Genomic DNA, 17,524 nt, shown 5'->3' on the forward strand with positions numbered 1-17,524 from the left:
CATTACCTCTTAATGTTTTATTTAGATAAAACTTATTGAGTACTAAATAATTAGTTTCTATAGTCTTTTTTTTTAGAGAGCATTTATTACGTATTCTACGTATTTCCTTCAGCTTGGTCTTTTCCATCACTGCCTTGAAAATCAGATCATTGATATTTATCATCTCTTAACTATGTCACTTCTGTGTTTTTGCCTTGACTCATCAGTAGCAGCAGTATATATTCTTTAGTTCATACCACATTCTTGTTCTTATTACATTCACTGCCTTGCGCTGAGATCTTCTGTATGAACCAATGATCAAGTATAGATATATCCCCAAGTTTTCTATCAAGAAATTCTAAGTGACTAGCTGACCCCCGCAACTTCGCTTGCGTGACGTGCGAAAGAATGAGTCATAATTTAGCCCGTTTTTATAACGTTTTTACTGGTACTCTACTCCTATTGGTCGTAGCGTGATGATGTATTGCCTATAGCCTTTCTCGATAAATGGGTTATCTAACACTGAAAGAATTTCTTCAAATTCAAATTGGATCAGTAGTTCCTGAGATTAGCGCGTTCAAACAAACAAGCAAACTCTTCAGCTTTATAATATTAGTATAGATTACCTGAGTGATGCGTACAGTGGCAGTTAAGTCGCTGGTATCTGTGTGTATATGTACATGAATGAGCGCATCTCAATTGGCTGGTTCAATGGTCAATTAAACAGACAAACTACTAAGAACCTAAGTACAAACAGCCGTAGCCAAATATTGACTAGGACGACATTTTGTACATTGTCGTAGCTACATTGATAGATAACTGACGTCACAATGATACCATGATTGGTAGAATCTGCATAATGCGTGAGCGTTATCAATTCTTAAGATGTTTGCATTCATCGTATTGCATGTCATCATATCTTACAATGTAGCAGTGCAGCGCTTAATAGATGAAGCGGAATGTATGGTACTAAAATAAAATTACCATAGCATAAACATTCTAATAATTATTTTTTTTTGTCCGTCCCACTAATCAACAAGGGTTTCCTCCAATACGAGGGAGGGGTTAGGGATTTGATTTTTTTTTTACCTGGTATACAGTGAATTTTAAATTTTGTCCGTCTGTCTGTTAGCTTTAATGGCTTCATCGCGAACCCAATATTAATTAAATTTGATATGGACATAGGTGAAGACCCAGAAAAAGATACGATGACGCTTTTTATGCCAGAAAAGCTGTCAAGCTTTGCTGGTATTCGTTTTACAAGAAATTAAAAACGACGTTAAAAAAGTTCCTACAATTTTATGTGCTAGGAAAATATTTAAAAATATCGTAATAAAATACAGCGCTTTACACAACTATGTGTGTATACACATATTAACCGCAGAGCACGTGCAATTGACTCTTCAAACGATAGATATAAATTGCCATCTACGATTATAAATAGAGGGCAAACCAATACATATATTTACTTCCTACTTGAGAGCAACTAGCGATAAAATGTCAGTAGTATATTGTGTCGTCGCTTGTTTCTGTTTAATAATAAGTGGCAATGAAGCAGCGAAAATACTTGCAGTGTTTCCAATTCCATCGATCAGTCACCAAGTAGTGTTCCGTCCTTTAACGCAAGAGTTAGCGAAGAGAGGCCATGAAGTCGTCGTTATTACCACAGATCCTGCTTTCCCAAAATTTGGAGCACCGAAAAACTTGACCGAAATAGATGTCCATGATATTTCTTACAACATATGGATAGAAAAAGTCATGACAGCATCGAAAGGAAATAAAGGAGATTTAGCAAGACAAATGGAGTTGATGCTTGAAAGCATTCTTCTGATAGTCGATGCTCAATTAAGAGACAAACAAGTGCAAGATATGTTGAAAAATAAAAATATTAAGTTTGATTTGGTTCTAGCAGAAGCTTGTGTTAGATCAGCGTTGATATATCCTTACATTTACAAAACACCGGTTATACAAATCAGTTCTTTTGGTGCTGCACTTGATAACTACGCAACAATCGGCGCTCCAGTGCATCCATTCTTATATCCAGCTGTTACTCGTCAAAGGCTAAACAATCTCACTCTTTGGGAGAAAATAACAGAATTCTATAAAAACTATCAGATAGACAGTTCTTATGAGAAAATGAAGAAGCTTGAATATGCGTTGCTCAAAAAACACGTTGGAGAAGACATGCCTTCGATGGATGAATTGAATAATATTGTTGATATGTTGTTCTTAAACGTTCATCCTGTTTTTGAAGGAATTAGACCTGTTCCGCCAAGTGTTATTTTCATGGGAGGCTTGCATCAAAAGCCTGATAAGAAATTACCCACAGTAAGTACTTTCTCTACTAATAGTCTTCTTCTTATCTTATAGTTAGTGGTCAACCTAGTGTCAAAGTTGTTCAAGCTGCCTTAGGCCTTTGACGTGACTATGTGTTAATTTAATTGACAAAAACCGACCGATTTTTTACGTACCCTCCAAACCACAGCGATGCCCGGTTCAAATACTACTACGTTGTCACCTATCTATAGAATGCCTGTGCTAAGGTTTGCTCAATCTAAAGATTAAATAATTTATCAAAAATGTACGTGTAACGTAAAAACATTTATAACAATCGATTTAAGCTTTTCACTATTTTATGTTTTACAGGACCTCAAATCATACTTAGACTCTTCTAAAAACGGGGTAATTTACATCAGTTTTGGTACAAATGTGGACCCTGCCTTGTTACCGGCACAAATAATACAAACACTAGTGAACACTTTCTCTAAATTACCTTATGACGTTCTCTGGAAGTGGAGCAAGGATGAGTTGCCTGGACGTACCAAGAACATTAGGATATCAAAATGGTTACCGCAATCCGACTTGTTGAGTGAGTTTTTCATACGATATTACAACAAAAAATATTTGGTTAAGGCACCTATTAAACGATTTCGGAAACAATTGCTAATAATAACTTTTAGGCGATTTTGCAGTTTTTATATTTAAAGTTTCTAGTAACCCATATTCTTGTATTTCTATCGAAAACTTTCACATTTCATTCTCATTTTCGTTCATTCTCATCATACCAAATTATCGTTTAATGCTGACATTTATTTATCTGCTTTTAAGTAAAAAGCTCGCTATGTTACACTATGTTAAAATAGCAGTAGTAAGTGAGATCAACTTATATTCTGGTATTTTCTTTGTCTTTCCAGAGCACCCAAAAATTAAGGTTTTCATAACACAAGGAGGTCTACAATCCACTGATGAAGCTATAACAGCTGGAGTACCACTCATTGGAATGCCTATGTTAGGAGATCAATGGTACAATGTTGAGAAATATGAATACCATGGAATTGGAATCAACGTGGATATGGAGACACTTACTGTAGAGAAGTTTACCAACGTTATTAACAAAATCATCAATGATGATAGGTAAGCTGATTATTCTATTAGTAGACTTTTTTCTTATACAGGTTGTGTGTGGGAACGTTTTTTTTTGCAATACTTTATAGGAAAGGCAAACAACTCTGTGTAATACTTGACTCTTAGTCAATTTAACTTGATGTAGATAGTTCTGAATGATATAAAATTACTTTATTTTTTTTTAAGTTAACTTGATAAAATGTTTGAAAGAATGAGTTTTTTGTATCCAAGATAGAATGATCTCCTAGTAAATATAATTTTCTTAAGGTTGCTGATGTATCTTTTATAGGCTGCGTATTGTCTTTATATTATTACCCTTGTTCATATTTGACTTTATTATCTTTCTTACAATTGATTGCTAAAGCTATAACACACGAAATTATAAAACATATATTTTGGTTTACAGTTACCGTCGCAATATTATCAAACTTCGAGGGATAATGCGTGATGATCCGATGAAGCCATTAGACCGCGCGGTGTGGTGGACGGAGTACGTACTACGTCACGGTGGAGCCAAACATCTGAGATCACCTGCAGCCAACATCTCCTGGGCGGAGTATCTTGAACTTGAAATAGTTGCTACTTTATTGGCAGGCGTTTTAGCTGTAGCCGGAATATTTATTTTGATAATTTACTCTGTATATAAGTTAGTTGTAAGAAATAATGTTAATGATAAAGTAAAACGTACTTAGAAAGGTTTAAACCTTTAACGTTTTACTCGTACAAAGGTCGCTCAAATTATAACGCGTCTATGAGTTTTCATACTTTTGTAATTAACGTTTTTGGCTTTTAGTTAAAAATATTAAAACAAAAGCTGTAGGCGCCGATCACTTTCTTACTAAAATACGATTCTTACTAAAATTGTAATTATCAAGATTGGTTGTTTTTATGGATGTATGTTACTCAATCAGGCCATAACTCCTGAACAGTTTTCATAAAATTTAGTTCAGATATGAATTTATATCCTCACTAATACATAGTATACTTTTATTCTCGAAATCTTTCCACCGGAAGAAGTCGCAGGCAGAACCTAATGAATAATAGGTAAGTATAATATTGCCGATAACAACTGTACGACAACAAATTTTGTGACCTTTATTTAAAGTACAAAATACCGTATTATTATTAATTAAAAATTCTCAAAACTCGTCAAGCAAGCAATTAGTTTATTCTCATATATATTTATGTATTCTAAAAATAAATGGAAACGACTCTGTAACGATTGACTATATTTAAATGTAAATTGTCTAGGTCAATTACAAAAATATATAATAAATCAAGTTGAAACCAATAAGGGTCAAATAACGGTCCAAACCTTACTGCAAATATATATCTTTCATTTTAAAATTTTAACAATCATACACTAAATCAAATTTATATACATGAAAACGAATTGCTGTTCGTTAGTCTCGCTAAAACTCCAGAACGGCTGGACCGATTTGGCAAATTTTGGTCTTGAATTATTTGTGGAAGTCCAGAGAAGGTGTAAAAGGTGAATCAATTTAAAAATGCGCGGTATTAAATAAAAACAAGAAAGCGTGAGCAGAGCTGCGCGGGTCAGCTAGTAATTCTAGTAGATAATAAAAAACTGTTTCATGTAATATCGGAATTTATATTATTTGATCGTCGTACCAGCAAGTCCGTAAAATTTTGCGACATTTGCTTCCTTTTGACTCTGGTAATTCCAAAATATGAAAAATATAACCACGTTTATTCCATCATTCTATAATGATTTTATAAAATGTATTCTTAAACTCGTCCATTCTTCACGTAATGGTTTCGTTTTGTTTTGTTTTGTTTATAAACATGTGAATATTACTTATTGTTCTCATTGATACAGTCAGTCATAGTACAGAAGAAATAATGTTTTAGCAGACAACCTTGACAAACATGAAGAGTCTTGTATATGTTTCATATTACAGGATATTAGAGAACTGCCTCTGCGGGCTGAATGATTGTGTATATGACTGATAATCACGGTGTTCCGGCTTCGTTTCCCAGTTCGGCCACATTGCTATTGATATTATAATTGGTATTGTCAATTGTATCATTCTCTCGAAATTTAGCGCAGCCTTTGATCAAGCGCAAGATTGGAATATAAAATAGGTTTTGCCTTAAAATATTTTTTCTAGACCAACTGGTTGTAATGCAAGGTGGCAACGTGTCAATTTTGCAGGCAACCTTGAAAAACATAGCAACATTGAAATACTTATAATAAAATGTAATTATAGAAACTTTATGTAAAAACCACAAAGAACTAATGAGGTAAATCGCTATAGCCTACTTTTAGAACCACTGAGTAACGAGCGATTGATACTTAAAATAACAAACTACATACAAAACTGTATTATATTTATTTACTTTTCAAAATGCAAATATTTTTTTAAACTGCACGTTTGGTGCAGTGGTCAAAGTGGTCACCTCGAGGCAATAACCGTAGCGTCGTGTGTGGTCCAATCCCACCCGGGACAAATCTTTGTGTGAGCAGCACGAGTATTTGTTCTGAGTCTGTATGTATTTAGAAGTATATGAGTATGTTTATCAGTTATTTGATTACCATAGTACAAGATCTGCTTAGTTTGGAATCAAATGACCGTGTGTGAGTTGTCCAGCGATATTTTAAATTAATTCATTTTAAACAATGTTACTATATAAATTAAGTTGTAAATTCCCGAATTTCGCATTAAAATGTACAACGCTAGGGGCGCAGATTGGATTTTCATACAATATTTTCATTCACATTGACATGACGATATAAACTATCAATGAGGTATCTACTTTTCTTGAAACTAGTTACTGCAGAGACCATTATAGCTCCTTCATATCATTATTTTTAATTTCAGTACAATTATGTAAGCAAATTGTTTTAAAATTATATGCTTTTTAATAGAATAATTTATTATACGTCATTCATGGCCTAACCACATATTATTATGTACCTACTATTAGTAAGTGTTATTATCTACAATCAGTTCTATTGAGTATCAAAAACTTGATATTGAAGATGTACCTACTTAAAATTTGTTCCTACCAGGGGCACTAATCAGTCTTTGATACAAAATTTATCGATAGCATTAGAAAATCGCTGCTCTGTTTATAATAAAAATATGTCATTCACTACTGTTTCTTCGACTAAATAAAGTTTTCAAAATACTATAACGTTCTAAAAACCACTCTGAATTTCTAAAAACCGCATGAAAATTCGTCTCATATATAATGAGTTTAATGCAAACAGGCAACAGACGCTGCAGAGGGACTTTATTTAAAAATATGAAAAATAAGTGACAATATCTTAGCTGACCAGAATTTGATAACAGATTTCAGGAGATAATAGACTGATCTTTTGTTGCATATTCACTTTGGTGCAACGCATACAAACAAACATAGATCACGCCTTCTTCCCATAGTGATTGGCAGAGACCAGAGAACACCACTTGGTGTCATACTTCCTTTGCTTCATTCACATTCATACATTTGGTCATACAGGGCTGCTGATTACGAGTGCTACGCACCTGACCTTTTCCTAAATATCACAACATAGTGCAACACTAGATCCATAAAACCAATATTTATTATATTCTTGGTAATTTAATTAAACCATGATTAGGCTTGTTAATATTCGCATCGGGTCCAACTTTTCGTATGACGTAAGCTTCATCACGCGGAAGAACCGTGATAGTCACTAAATCAATGAGTGACAAAAACTATGTAATAATTTTTCACTTATTTCATTAAATATTTTTTAAAACCTTTTAATCATAATCCCAGTCTATCAATCACTGCTTTTTACTAAATCGTTTTTATTCGAAGTCTAGATTACTAATATCCGGGTAATTCTTTTTTAGTCCCTATTTCGGAAATTCTTTTTGAACAACATCGTTTCCTAGTGCTAATCACTAATTAGCCTTTTTTCTAAGTATCCTTTTTTATAATAAAACTATTATTAACCCAAGTATGAAGTGTGCATTATATTTTTTTGTAGTAACATACGTATATATAAATCCATGTCTCGTTTCCATGTAAGCATAGAACATCGAACACCTGTTTTATTAATTAATTATTATGGATTATTTATTTATAATTTTCCCGTACAGATGATACCTTATCTTGAAGAATTCATTTTTTTACAAGGCTAGGTCCTGAATGCCAATATTTAACTTTCAATCCGCTGATTCCCGATTTCTCATGGCTTCTTATTTCTCGTAAAAAATGCTAAAAATTCAAGGAGAAATTTCTATCTTTCATACAAATTTTCAACACAAAATATAAAAGTTTAGCTACCGATGATTAGTGTGAAATCAGCTATTCTTATTTCTGAAAGGAGTTTAAATAAAAAGCCATACACGGAAATATGTAGCTTAAAGATCCATTAACAGCTCATGTCTCATCAGTGTTATATATTTATTTATCATATGGTCTTCACAGCCATGTGAAGGCTTCATATTGGCTTAATGAACGTTATAATCGACTAGGATCTACTTTTTTACCGGTTCGAATAGCAGGAAATGGCCACCTGTTCAAGAATATCAACGCTAGTTACTGATTAACTTTCGCCACCAATGCACCTCATTTGTCGGCATTATTCGTCAACTAAAGGGTAGCCAGTCCATAGATGGGCTTCTTGATACAGAGTGCACGTTAAAACTCGGTTCTGATTGTTTTTAATCAAGATAACTATCGAAAGCCATGTTAAAGGAGCATAGCCAATTGCTTATGACGAGCAATTCGCTATACATATAGATTTTCAATTATTTTAAGTCTACCTAGTAACTAAGTTTGAAATTATTCGAAGGTTTTTTAACAGGACTCCAGTTCCTGACCATAATCTACTGGTAAAGTGACGATAAACTTCGTTAAACTTTGCATTTTTCTTTATCCTTACCCTTATTTAGAAACTTGTTAGTAGTTGTTAGATACGGTCGTCTGCTTTTTACATAGTCGGAAATACTAACATACCTAGAATATTTTTATGAGATCAGCGTGAGACTGAATCTAGACAAATCTATTGTTATTCAGAGACACTAAGTAGACGGTAAATCAAGTCATTTATTTTCATCCTTTTAAATAATCAATTCTTTACAGTTCATTTTGAAGTGTCTGGCAAATAGCTATGCAATTCTTAAAAAAAAACTTTCTCCCTACTAGAACTAGATAGACAGGATATTCCAGCAATCTTATGTATAAAATTTCCATGTCACAATGTTAGTTACCGTACTCCTCCGAAACGGCTTGTCCGATTCTCATGAAATTCTGTGAGCATTTTGAGTAGGTTTGAGAATCGGTCGACATCTTGCTATGCTAGCTGACCTGACAAACAACGTTTGTCAGGTCAGCTAGCATTCATATAAATTTAAATGTGAATGTTTGGATTGGTTATTCAAACCGACAAGTCATCAATAAATTGCAAGGACTGGAACCAGAGAGCTAAAGATAAAATTTGAATAAAAATCTAATCAGCGCCTCAAGCGGAACCCCGTGCAACTAGTTTTGCAGTTTAAATGCACAACTTTCAATGCTCGATAGTGCTGACTACAGAAAAACGTGCTATAAAGCCGAAATTTTGTATTAAAGACTGCATGAGTCACTTTTCTTTTATTTTCTTTATGTCTCTATCACTCCCGCATTAAGAATTGCTCTTGTGTCGCGGGGACGTACAAACATACAAACAAAATCAAATCATTTTAGGTCAAATACTGACACTTATGATAGAACACAAAGTACAACCACAACCGAATCAACTATTACTGGCTCGACACAAACAATTTTTCCGTTTGGGAATCGAACCCCAAGACCCAAATCAGACGCAATGGAAGCGGCGCCGCGCCGTGGCGACCTTAAACACTATGCCACTGAGGCAGTCACTGTCACTATATCATCGAAATAAATAGAAAATCTGAATTAGTTCCATCAGCTTGACGTCCACATTTAATCTTGAGAAGAGAATCCCGATAACAGTGGCAGACTAGAGCATATCTATTCTAATCTATACTATACTAATATTATAAAGCTGAAGAGTTTGTTTGTTTGAACGCGCTAATCTCAGGAACTACTGAACTGATTTGAAAAATTCTTTCAGTGTTAGATAGCTCATTTATCGAGGAAGGCTATAGGCTATATAACATCACACTACGACCAAGAGGAGCAGAGTACCAGTAAAAAATGTTACAAAAACAGGGAAAATGTGACGCAAGCGAAGTTGCGCGGGTCAGCTAGTTAACTTTATAGGTATTCAAATTAGTTTTTATTACACTATCATTTTTTGTTTGGGTTATTTTGTTATCAGCCAATATAGTTTAGTATCTCGAATATTAAATCATCGACGCGTCTGATAAGATAAGGATACAACTTAATTATTGTGACTCATCATTCGTGACCTTTAACTTTCATAGCATGTACCTACTACAATTTGGCGCTAGGGTTAAAACGCAAATCAAAAATATCAAATCCCCGAATCTATGTAATTGCATAAATTGGGGCAATTGGTGTTCGCGGACATCTGAAGTATCTATTCTTGAAGAAGAAAGCTTATGTTTTATATCAAAAACCAACGTTCAAATCAATATCAGGAAGTTATTCGTGTGTTTCACACCCCGGCTTAAATGATACATGTAATTTTGATGCTCTTCCACCGATTTCGGCTATGGTGACCACTTCAACTCCTAAACTATCTGTCGTTAATGCACCCTCAGATGGCTTACATAGCCAATTTTGAAAGTAACAGGAAATTGAACGTGGCAAAGATATTAAGCAGAAGGTTAAGCATTTTCTCGTAAGTGAGACAACTTTATGTTTATTAAAAACTAGCGCGTTCAAACAAACAAACAAACAATCAAACAAACAAACTCTTCAGCTTTATAATATTAGTATAGATAATATAGGTAAAAAAGTCATAACTGTTAATGAGATCAAACCAAAACAAGGTTATCCTACTCGTATTAATTAATATTCTGAATATTCAACACTCTACAGATAAATCCATTAAACAGCTTTGTTTCCATAGGACTTGAAGATTTATGATGTTTTATAAATATTGACGTAGGATCAAGATTTACAAAATGTATCATGCATCTCTATTTTCTTGCATTCAGCTTCTTACTATGTAAAACACACTTATATACAGGTTTGCAAGTTAACACGCATCAGTTGTTCACGACCGGTCGGATCAAGATGTCGCTACTCTTGATCATACCTATTATTTACTCTTTAGTTTTAAGTCCAATTGACACCGCGAAGATTTTGGCTGTGTTTCCAGTTCCATCTATAAGCCATCAAGTGGTCTTTCGACCTTTAACCCAGGAACTTGCGAGACGAGGCCATGACGTCACAGTCGTCACTCCAGATCCTGCCTTCAAAAAGGGAGGGGCTCCAGCAAATTTAACAGAAATTGACGTACATGATATTTCTTACAAAATATGGGTTGAGAATTTCATGCAAGCGTCCAAAGGGAATAAAGGAGATCTATCAAATCAAATGGAAATTATTCTGGATACGTTTGCTGTTGTTTTCGATGCTCAGTTGCAAACTAAAGAAGTGAAAGAAGTGATAAATAAAAATAAACAATATGACCTATTACTGTTAGAAGCTTGTGTGAGACCAGCGTTAGGAATATCACATTTATTCAAGGCTCCCGTTATCTTAGTAAGTTCTTTCGGCGCCGCTCCTGGAAATTATGACATGGTCGGAGCATCAGAACATCCGTTGCTATATCCAACTGTAGTTCATCAAAGGATTCATAATCTTAATATGTGGGAGAAAATATCAGAGCTGTATGGACATTATGGTATGATCAAAACATATGAAAAGAATGCAGTAACTGAGAACAGTGTGCTGAGGAAGAATTTTGGACCTAATACACCTGGTGTGGAAGAATTGTCGAAAAATGTTGATATGTTGTTATTGAATTCAAATCCGGTATTTGAGGGAATAAGACCTGTGCCTCCGAGTGTGGTGTACATGGGTGGATTGCATCAAAATCCTGTGAAACCGTTGCCCGAAGTAAGTATTATTTTATTTTATTTTTATTGCCATAAACTAGTAACGGGCGTAATTTAAATCATGAGTGATATTGCGTACATTAGCGAGAAGGAATATTTTGGAAATATATTTTTAAATAATTTAATTATTATTATTATTGAATTGACTGCCCCTGTGCCGCGGTCGGCGGTATATCTGGCTGTCAACAACGAGGTCCCCGGTACGATTCCAAGGTCACAAACTAAATTATAACCGTGCGGCTAGTCGTTCCCGTTTTTAACCGCTAGTACGTAAAGCGGCTAGCACACAGAGTAAAAAATAAAATCTAATCTAAAAATAAAATGTGCATATCTACTCAGACTTCCTCATTTGCTGCACATAATAATATTGTTTCGTTCGATAAAAAGATATCATAAGAAGTGTGCAGCAGTCTTACCAAGTGCTAATGATTAAAGAGTCTACAATGTTCAAGAAATTTGTTGTTGAAAGTTGACATTGATATTATCTTTCTTAATAATTATAGAAATATGTATGTTCAGTATCCCTTCAATACAAACTTTTTCAATGACGTAATTATTTTACTTACTTATGTCTAATGGGTAATTTTATTGTTATTATTGATGATAATTCTGTTGATTGGTTAATAGTTCTTTGCAAATTAAGTAATAAATATTTTTTGGAAGTTCAATTTTGTATATTGTGAATAAATCGTAAACATATACTTGAACACAATTTTTTACGTAAACGATTTTTAATACTTCATAAGACCGAGTCGAGATTTCCTATCAAAGTAAACGAAATTGGCCGGAAATGCATCTTTAATCGAATAATTTTAGAGAAATCGTATAATCAAGGGTACCAAAAAATTACTATCGGATGCTGTCCATATCTTGAAAATGTGCTAAGATTGCGGTATTTTATGAACATGTGTTTTTGACATATCACAATTTAATCTATCTACTTTAGATATTAACTCTTTGAACTGTGACGCAGCGGTATCCCGGGAGTGATCAAACAAATCATTCCTTAATTTTCCGGTGACAATATTTTACGCATAAAACCGACTTGGTTGAGGTATCAAAGTCGAAAAAGAACGAATTGAAATTGTACGGGATGTGTTAACACAATCGACATAATAATATAGGTACTGCTATATACATATATTTCTGCATTAAATATCTACTAGTAAAATAATGTTAAAAAAATAATGAAACTAAAATAATTTACGTGTTATTGTAATAAAAAAAATATTTACAATCCAAATTAATTCACAATACAATCCAAGTTTATTTAAATCATTGTTAAAACTAAACAAAAATATACCATCTACTATTATTTCAATTCCTAACTACAGGTAGAAAATATATTCGCCTTTTCCGGTGTCAAAAAACTGAATAATAAAGATTTCAGCTCAACTCAGTCAGTAGTTTAACCTTGAAAGCGTGATAGACAGTAATTACTCGCTCATAAAATACAAAGAACGATTTGACACACATTATCATAGTATAATAGTATAATATACTAGCTGACCCGCGCAACTTCGCTTGCGTCACCTAAGAGAATGAGTCAAAATTTGTCCCGTTTTTGTAACATTTTTCGTTGCTACTCTGCTCTTAATGACCGTAGCGTGATGTTATGTAGCCTATAGCCTTCCTCGATAAATGGGCTATCTAACACTGAAAGAATTTTTCAAATCGGACCCGTAGTTCCTGAGATTAGCACGTTCAAACAAACAAACAAACAAACTCTTCAGCTTTATAATATTAGTAAGTATAGTATAGATATATTTTGTGAGTCATAAACCGTTAAATATTAAGATATCAATCTAAAAATGTACAAACTAGTTTGTATGGTAACAATGCTAATCACGGTTTGTATAAAACTGGTTTTTTATTTGAGGACTAAGGCCATGTTATAACAAGCATATTTATTTATTTATATTTATATTATATAATGACGTAAGTTTCTGTAGGATATAACTCATGCTACTTTGAATAATCCATTTATTCCGGTCTATACACATATTTGTAATGCAAAAGAATGTCTGTTTAACGAAGGTATGCGACGCTTTTACGGCTAAAACACCATTTTTTTGTGAAATTTAAAATCGAGGAAGGACATAGTTTGATTTATGATGGAAAATAGGTTACCTACTTATTTATGTAACAATCGTTTTTAATAGCGAGCGGAACCGCGCGCCACTTTTAGTAAAATTGTGTTTGTTTGACCACATAAACAAAATTTAGCAAAATTATTGATATAAATATTTATAAACCTTTATTTTGTAACACCTTGGCTCTTTCCATAAAGCTGTAAGTGAGTAGATGAGTATGAAATATAATCCATATTTAACCGTCATCAGATCCATATTTTATTTAAAAGGCAGTCGTAATTTTTTTCAGCCTTTTTAGGTATCCTACTGCGGAACGAAAACCTTTTCCTTCCAAAATGTCTTACCTTGAAAGTTGTTTACTATTAATCCATTTTAAAATTTCCAGGACCTCAAGAAATACTTAGACTCGTCCAAGAACGGGGTCATCTACGTTAGCTTCGGTACTAACGTGGACTCGACCCTGTTGCCTGCTGAGAGGGTACAAACTCTAGTCCGTGTGTTCTCGAAGTTACCCTACGATGTCCTGTTCAAATGGGACAATGAGAACTTGCCTGGACGTACTGACAATATCAGAATATCGAAGTGGCTGCCGCAATCTGATTTATTGAGTACGTATTATATTTTTGTTTACCTGAAAAAACAGTAGCTCGATTCTCTGCTACTATCGACCACCGACAACCGGCTAGTCATCGAGAAATTGTGTGGTCAGCGCCTCTAGCGGGCGTCGTAGGAACTATTTTGGCAGTACATTTCAATATCAAACCTTCGATACTCGACCGACTGTAGAGAATCGTGCTACAGTCGTATGCGTCCGATTTTCACTGTATGAAATGTTAGATAGAATCATGTTATTTAGAGCAAACCTATTGACATAGACCGGTCGCGTAACCAAACCTCGAGATATTCGCGCAACTTCGCTTGCGTCACATAAGAGAGAATTGGTGAATTTTCCCCCGTTTTTGTAACATTTTTTACTGGTACTCTGCTCCTATTGGTCGTAGCGTGATGATATATAGCCTATAGCCTTTCTCGATAAATGGGCTATCTAACACTGAAATAATTTTTCAAATCAAAAATCATCAAAGTCTTCAGCCTTATAATATTAGTATAGATTAGTATAGATTATACAAATTGAAATAAAATAAAACCAGTAGAACTGTGCTCAACCACATGCAATACCAGACCACAGAAGTATAAAAAACCTTATTACACGTGTAACGTCGTTTTTGCTGTTTTATGGAGACAAAAAAAATGTTGACTTGTTTAATTATATTACATTTATTTTTGACATTAATGACGAAATAAAAAAGTAATAAGATAATTCTTAACGCGGACGTCTGCTGACTGGTAAAGTGGTCAAAAAGTCAAGGCCGATAGTACTAGTTATAATGCATAGAGCATATTTATCTAATACTTTATACTCCCACGCTTGTTTTAGTCTACTAGTACCTTGTCCGAGAATTGTAGCCAAGACCTCGTTATCAGAAGTAGTATACACTAGTAATTGGGTAGTTGACTGGGTCAACAAAAAATTATTAAACTTGTATCCGTAAAAGGTTCATATAAAATGCCCAGGCTATATAATTTTGCTTGTAAATAGTGTTGAAATTGAAATTACTACAACTGCAACATTTGATACCAACGAAAATACGTAACTGTGACGTCACTTTTTCGTATTCCTATACCTATCATATATTTTTGACATTTTATGAAGAGAAGTTGATTTGACTGCATTTATCTCATTCGTGATTCTTGAAGCCAAAGAGATTTTATTGCAAGTTCATACATACGATAATGCGAAAAGACTTTTTCCCCGACCTAATATTTAGGTGGACTTAACTAGTAACCTGCATTTTATTTTATGTTCCAGGACATCCCAAAGTCAAGCTATTCATAACACAAGGAGGTCTACAATCAACAGACGAGGCTATCACAGCTGGAGTGCCATTGATCGGTATTCCCATGTTAGCTGATCAATGGTTTAATGTAGAAAAATATGTTCATCACGGTATTGGAATACAGCTGGACCTGGAAACACTTACTGAGGAACAGCTGACCAATGCTATCAGTACTATAGTAGGAGGAGATAAGTTAGTATATTTTTGTTTAATTGTAATGAGATTTTAAATAGACAACATACCTAATCAATTATAATTCCTTACGTACGATCAATTATGTTGAATCAACATTTTCCCATGATTTTTTCAACAAGTTTTCTAATAAAGTTAATGAGCAAGTTTATTTTATTTTAGTTATTTTTGTGAATACATTTCATTGTCAGCCTAAATCGTCTCTCTGCTGGTCAAAGGTCTTTGTCATTGCTTTTGTTAGGTACCTATATTCAAAATTATCAACGTGTTCAACATCTTCGCGATACTGAGACTTGGATTAGGATTTGTGATAATTGACGTAACTTTAAAATAGCGTCTTCATCTCAACTTTCAAATAACTAAAAGAAAGACCAAGATTCTTAATTTTAGTCACTTTATTTCGTTCGTGAAACTCCTATTTTTACATATTTGTTAAACATCATATAACGAACAGTCATCATCATCAGCCTAGCCTTTCTTTAAACTATGTTGGAGTCGACCTCCAGGCTCACCGAATGCAGCTGGATACTAATATTTTAAACGTAGCAACTGCCTAATGGACCTCCACAATCCAGATACCTGGGAAGCCGAATCAAATAATTTAACTAATTCAATTTATATTTGCAGATATCGTAAAAACGTGATCAAACTTCGTGAGCTGATGACAGACCAGCCGATGAAGCCATTAGAACGTGCTGTCTGGTGGACGGAGTACGTCATACGTCACGGTGGAGCCAAACACCTCCGAGGGCCTGCAGCCAACATGTCGTGGTCCGAGTACCTCGAACTTGAACTAGTGTTCACTATCACATTTGCCTTATTATTTGCCCTTACAATAGCTTTGGCTAGTGTATTTTTATTGTACAAATACTATATGGCTAATTGTACAATTGAAAGTATAAAGATTAAACAGAAGTAGGCAATTTATGATAAATTTTTTCATCGTCAGATGATTTTACCAGACATTTTTTGTTACCCATTTGAATTCATCTGTTGATCAAAGGGTTGCTCTTTAGAACACAAGTTTCATACATGGCAAGTCATATTTCTGCAAAGAAATCTCGTGCTTTGTAATGCTAAACCACATCAACCACTTAACGGCTGATGATGTTATGATCAAGAAAATCTTAGCAAAGAAAATGTTCAAAATTCCTTATATAAAGTTATCTGGCGGTGAAAAACAAGATCTTAGTAATTTAATAGTAAAAATATGTGATGAACAAATCTCGATTGTAAATAAAATGTGTTAAACTGTTTATGGTTTGTTTAATCAGCTAAACCTTGTTGAACAATGCAATCTGTGCGCGATTAACGGTGATAAGAAAGATAATACTATGAAAATGGGGATAAATTTATAAACAGTGTGATGAGTGAGTGATAGAGATTAAGTAGATAAATACGAACAAAGTACAACTGGGTGACGTTAACGGTAAAGTCGTTTTAGGAAATCCCTCACTCCCAGTACAATTTGATAAAGTCTTTTTAAACTTTTTGTGTCTCAATTTTTTGTTTTTATGATAGCGAAATCGGCTTGCACCTGCATCTATTACAAAACACAGATCTCTAGCATGGGCTATAACACTAATGGCAGGCACAGGACACAAAGTTGTGATCACATTTTTGAATTGTCCCTCAGTGAGAATAGAGTTACTGTTGTGCTAAAAATATGTATGACAGTGAATATAAAACAATTTGTTGACGAAATTAAATCAAAATCAAAATTAAATCATTTATTCATTTAGATCAAATATTGACACAAGACTTATGATAGTCGTTACAATTACTGAATCTACCACTAGCTCGGAAAGGGGGTAGAGCCTTATGAGAAAAGCTAGCAAGAAACTCACGGCCACTCTTTTCAATCACCAAAAGTTCTACAATGTGGTTGATACAATAATTGATCATGCGAGAAGCTGCCAACAATCAGCGATATAGACTAAACGTCAATTAAGGAAAATGAAAT

The 17,524-nt window shown here is 34.1% G+C and overlaps 1 protein-coding gene across 1 annotated transcript; it reads left to right on the forward strand.

Moving 5' to 3' along the window:
- Positions 1-1,435: 1,435 nt before the first annotated feature.
- LOC142982985 (uncharacterized) lies at positions 1,436-16,817 on the forward strand. The gene is made up of 8 exons (XM_076129741.1): positions 1,436-2,307; positions 2,626-2,848; positions 3,174-3,393; positions 3,791-4,068; positions 10,505-11,379; positions 13,857-14,079; positions 15,342-15,561; positions 16,189-16,817. Exons 1-8 carry the CDS (start codon positions 1,477-1,479, stop codon positions 16,478-16,480), a joined length of 3,162 nt encoding a protein of 1,053 aa, XP_075985856.1. The 5' UTR covers positions 1,436-1,476; the 3' UTR covers positions 16,481-16,817.
- Positions 16,818-17,524: the final 707 nt, after the last annotated feature.

The sequence above is a fragment of the Anticarsia gemmatalis genome, chromosome 23 (assembly GCF_050436995.1).
Source record: "Anticarsia gemmatalis isolate Benzon Research Colony breed Stoneville strain chromosome 23, ilAntGemm2 primary, whole genome shotgun sequence".
Lineage (NCBI taxonomy): Eukaryota > Metazoa > Arthropoda > Insecta > Lepidoptera > Erebidae > Anticarsia > Anticarsia gemmatalis.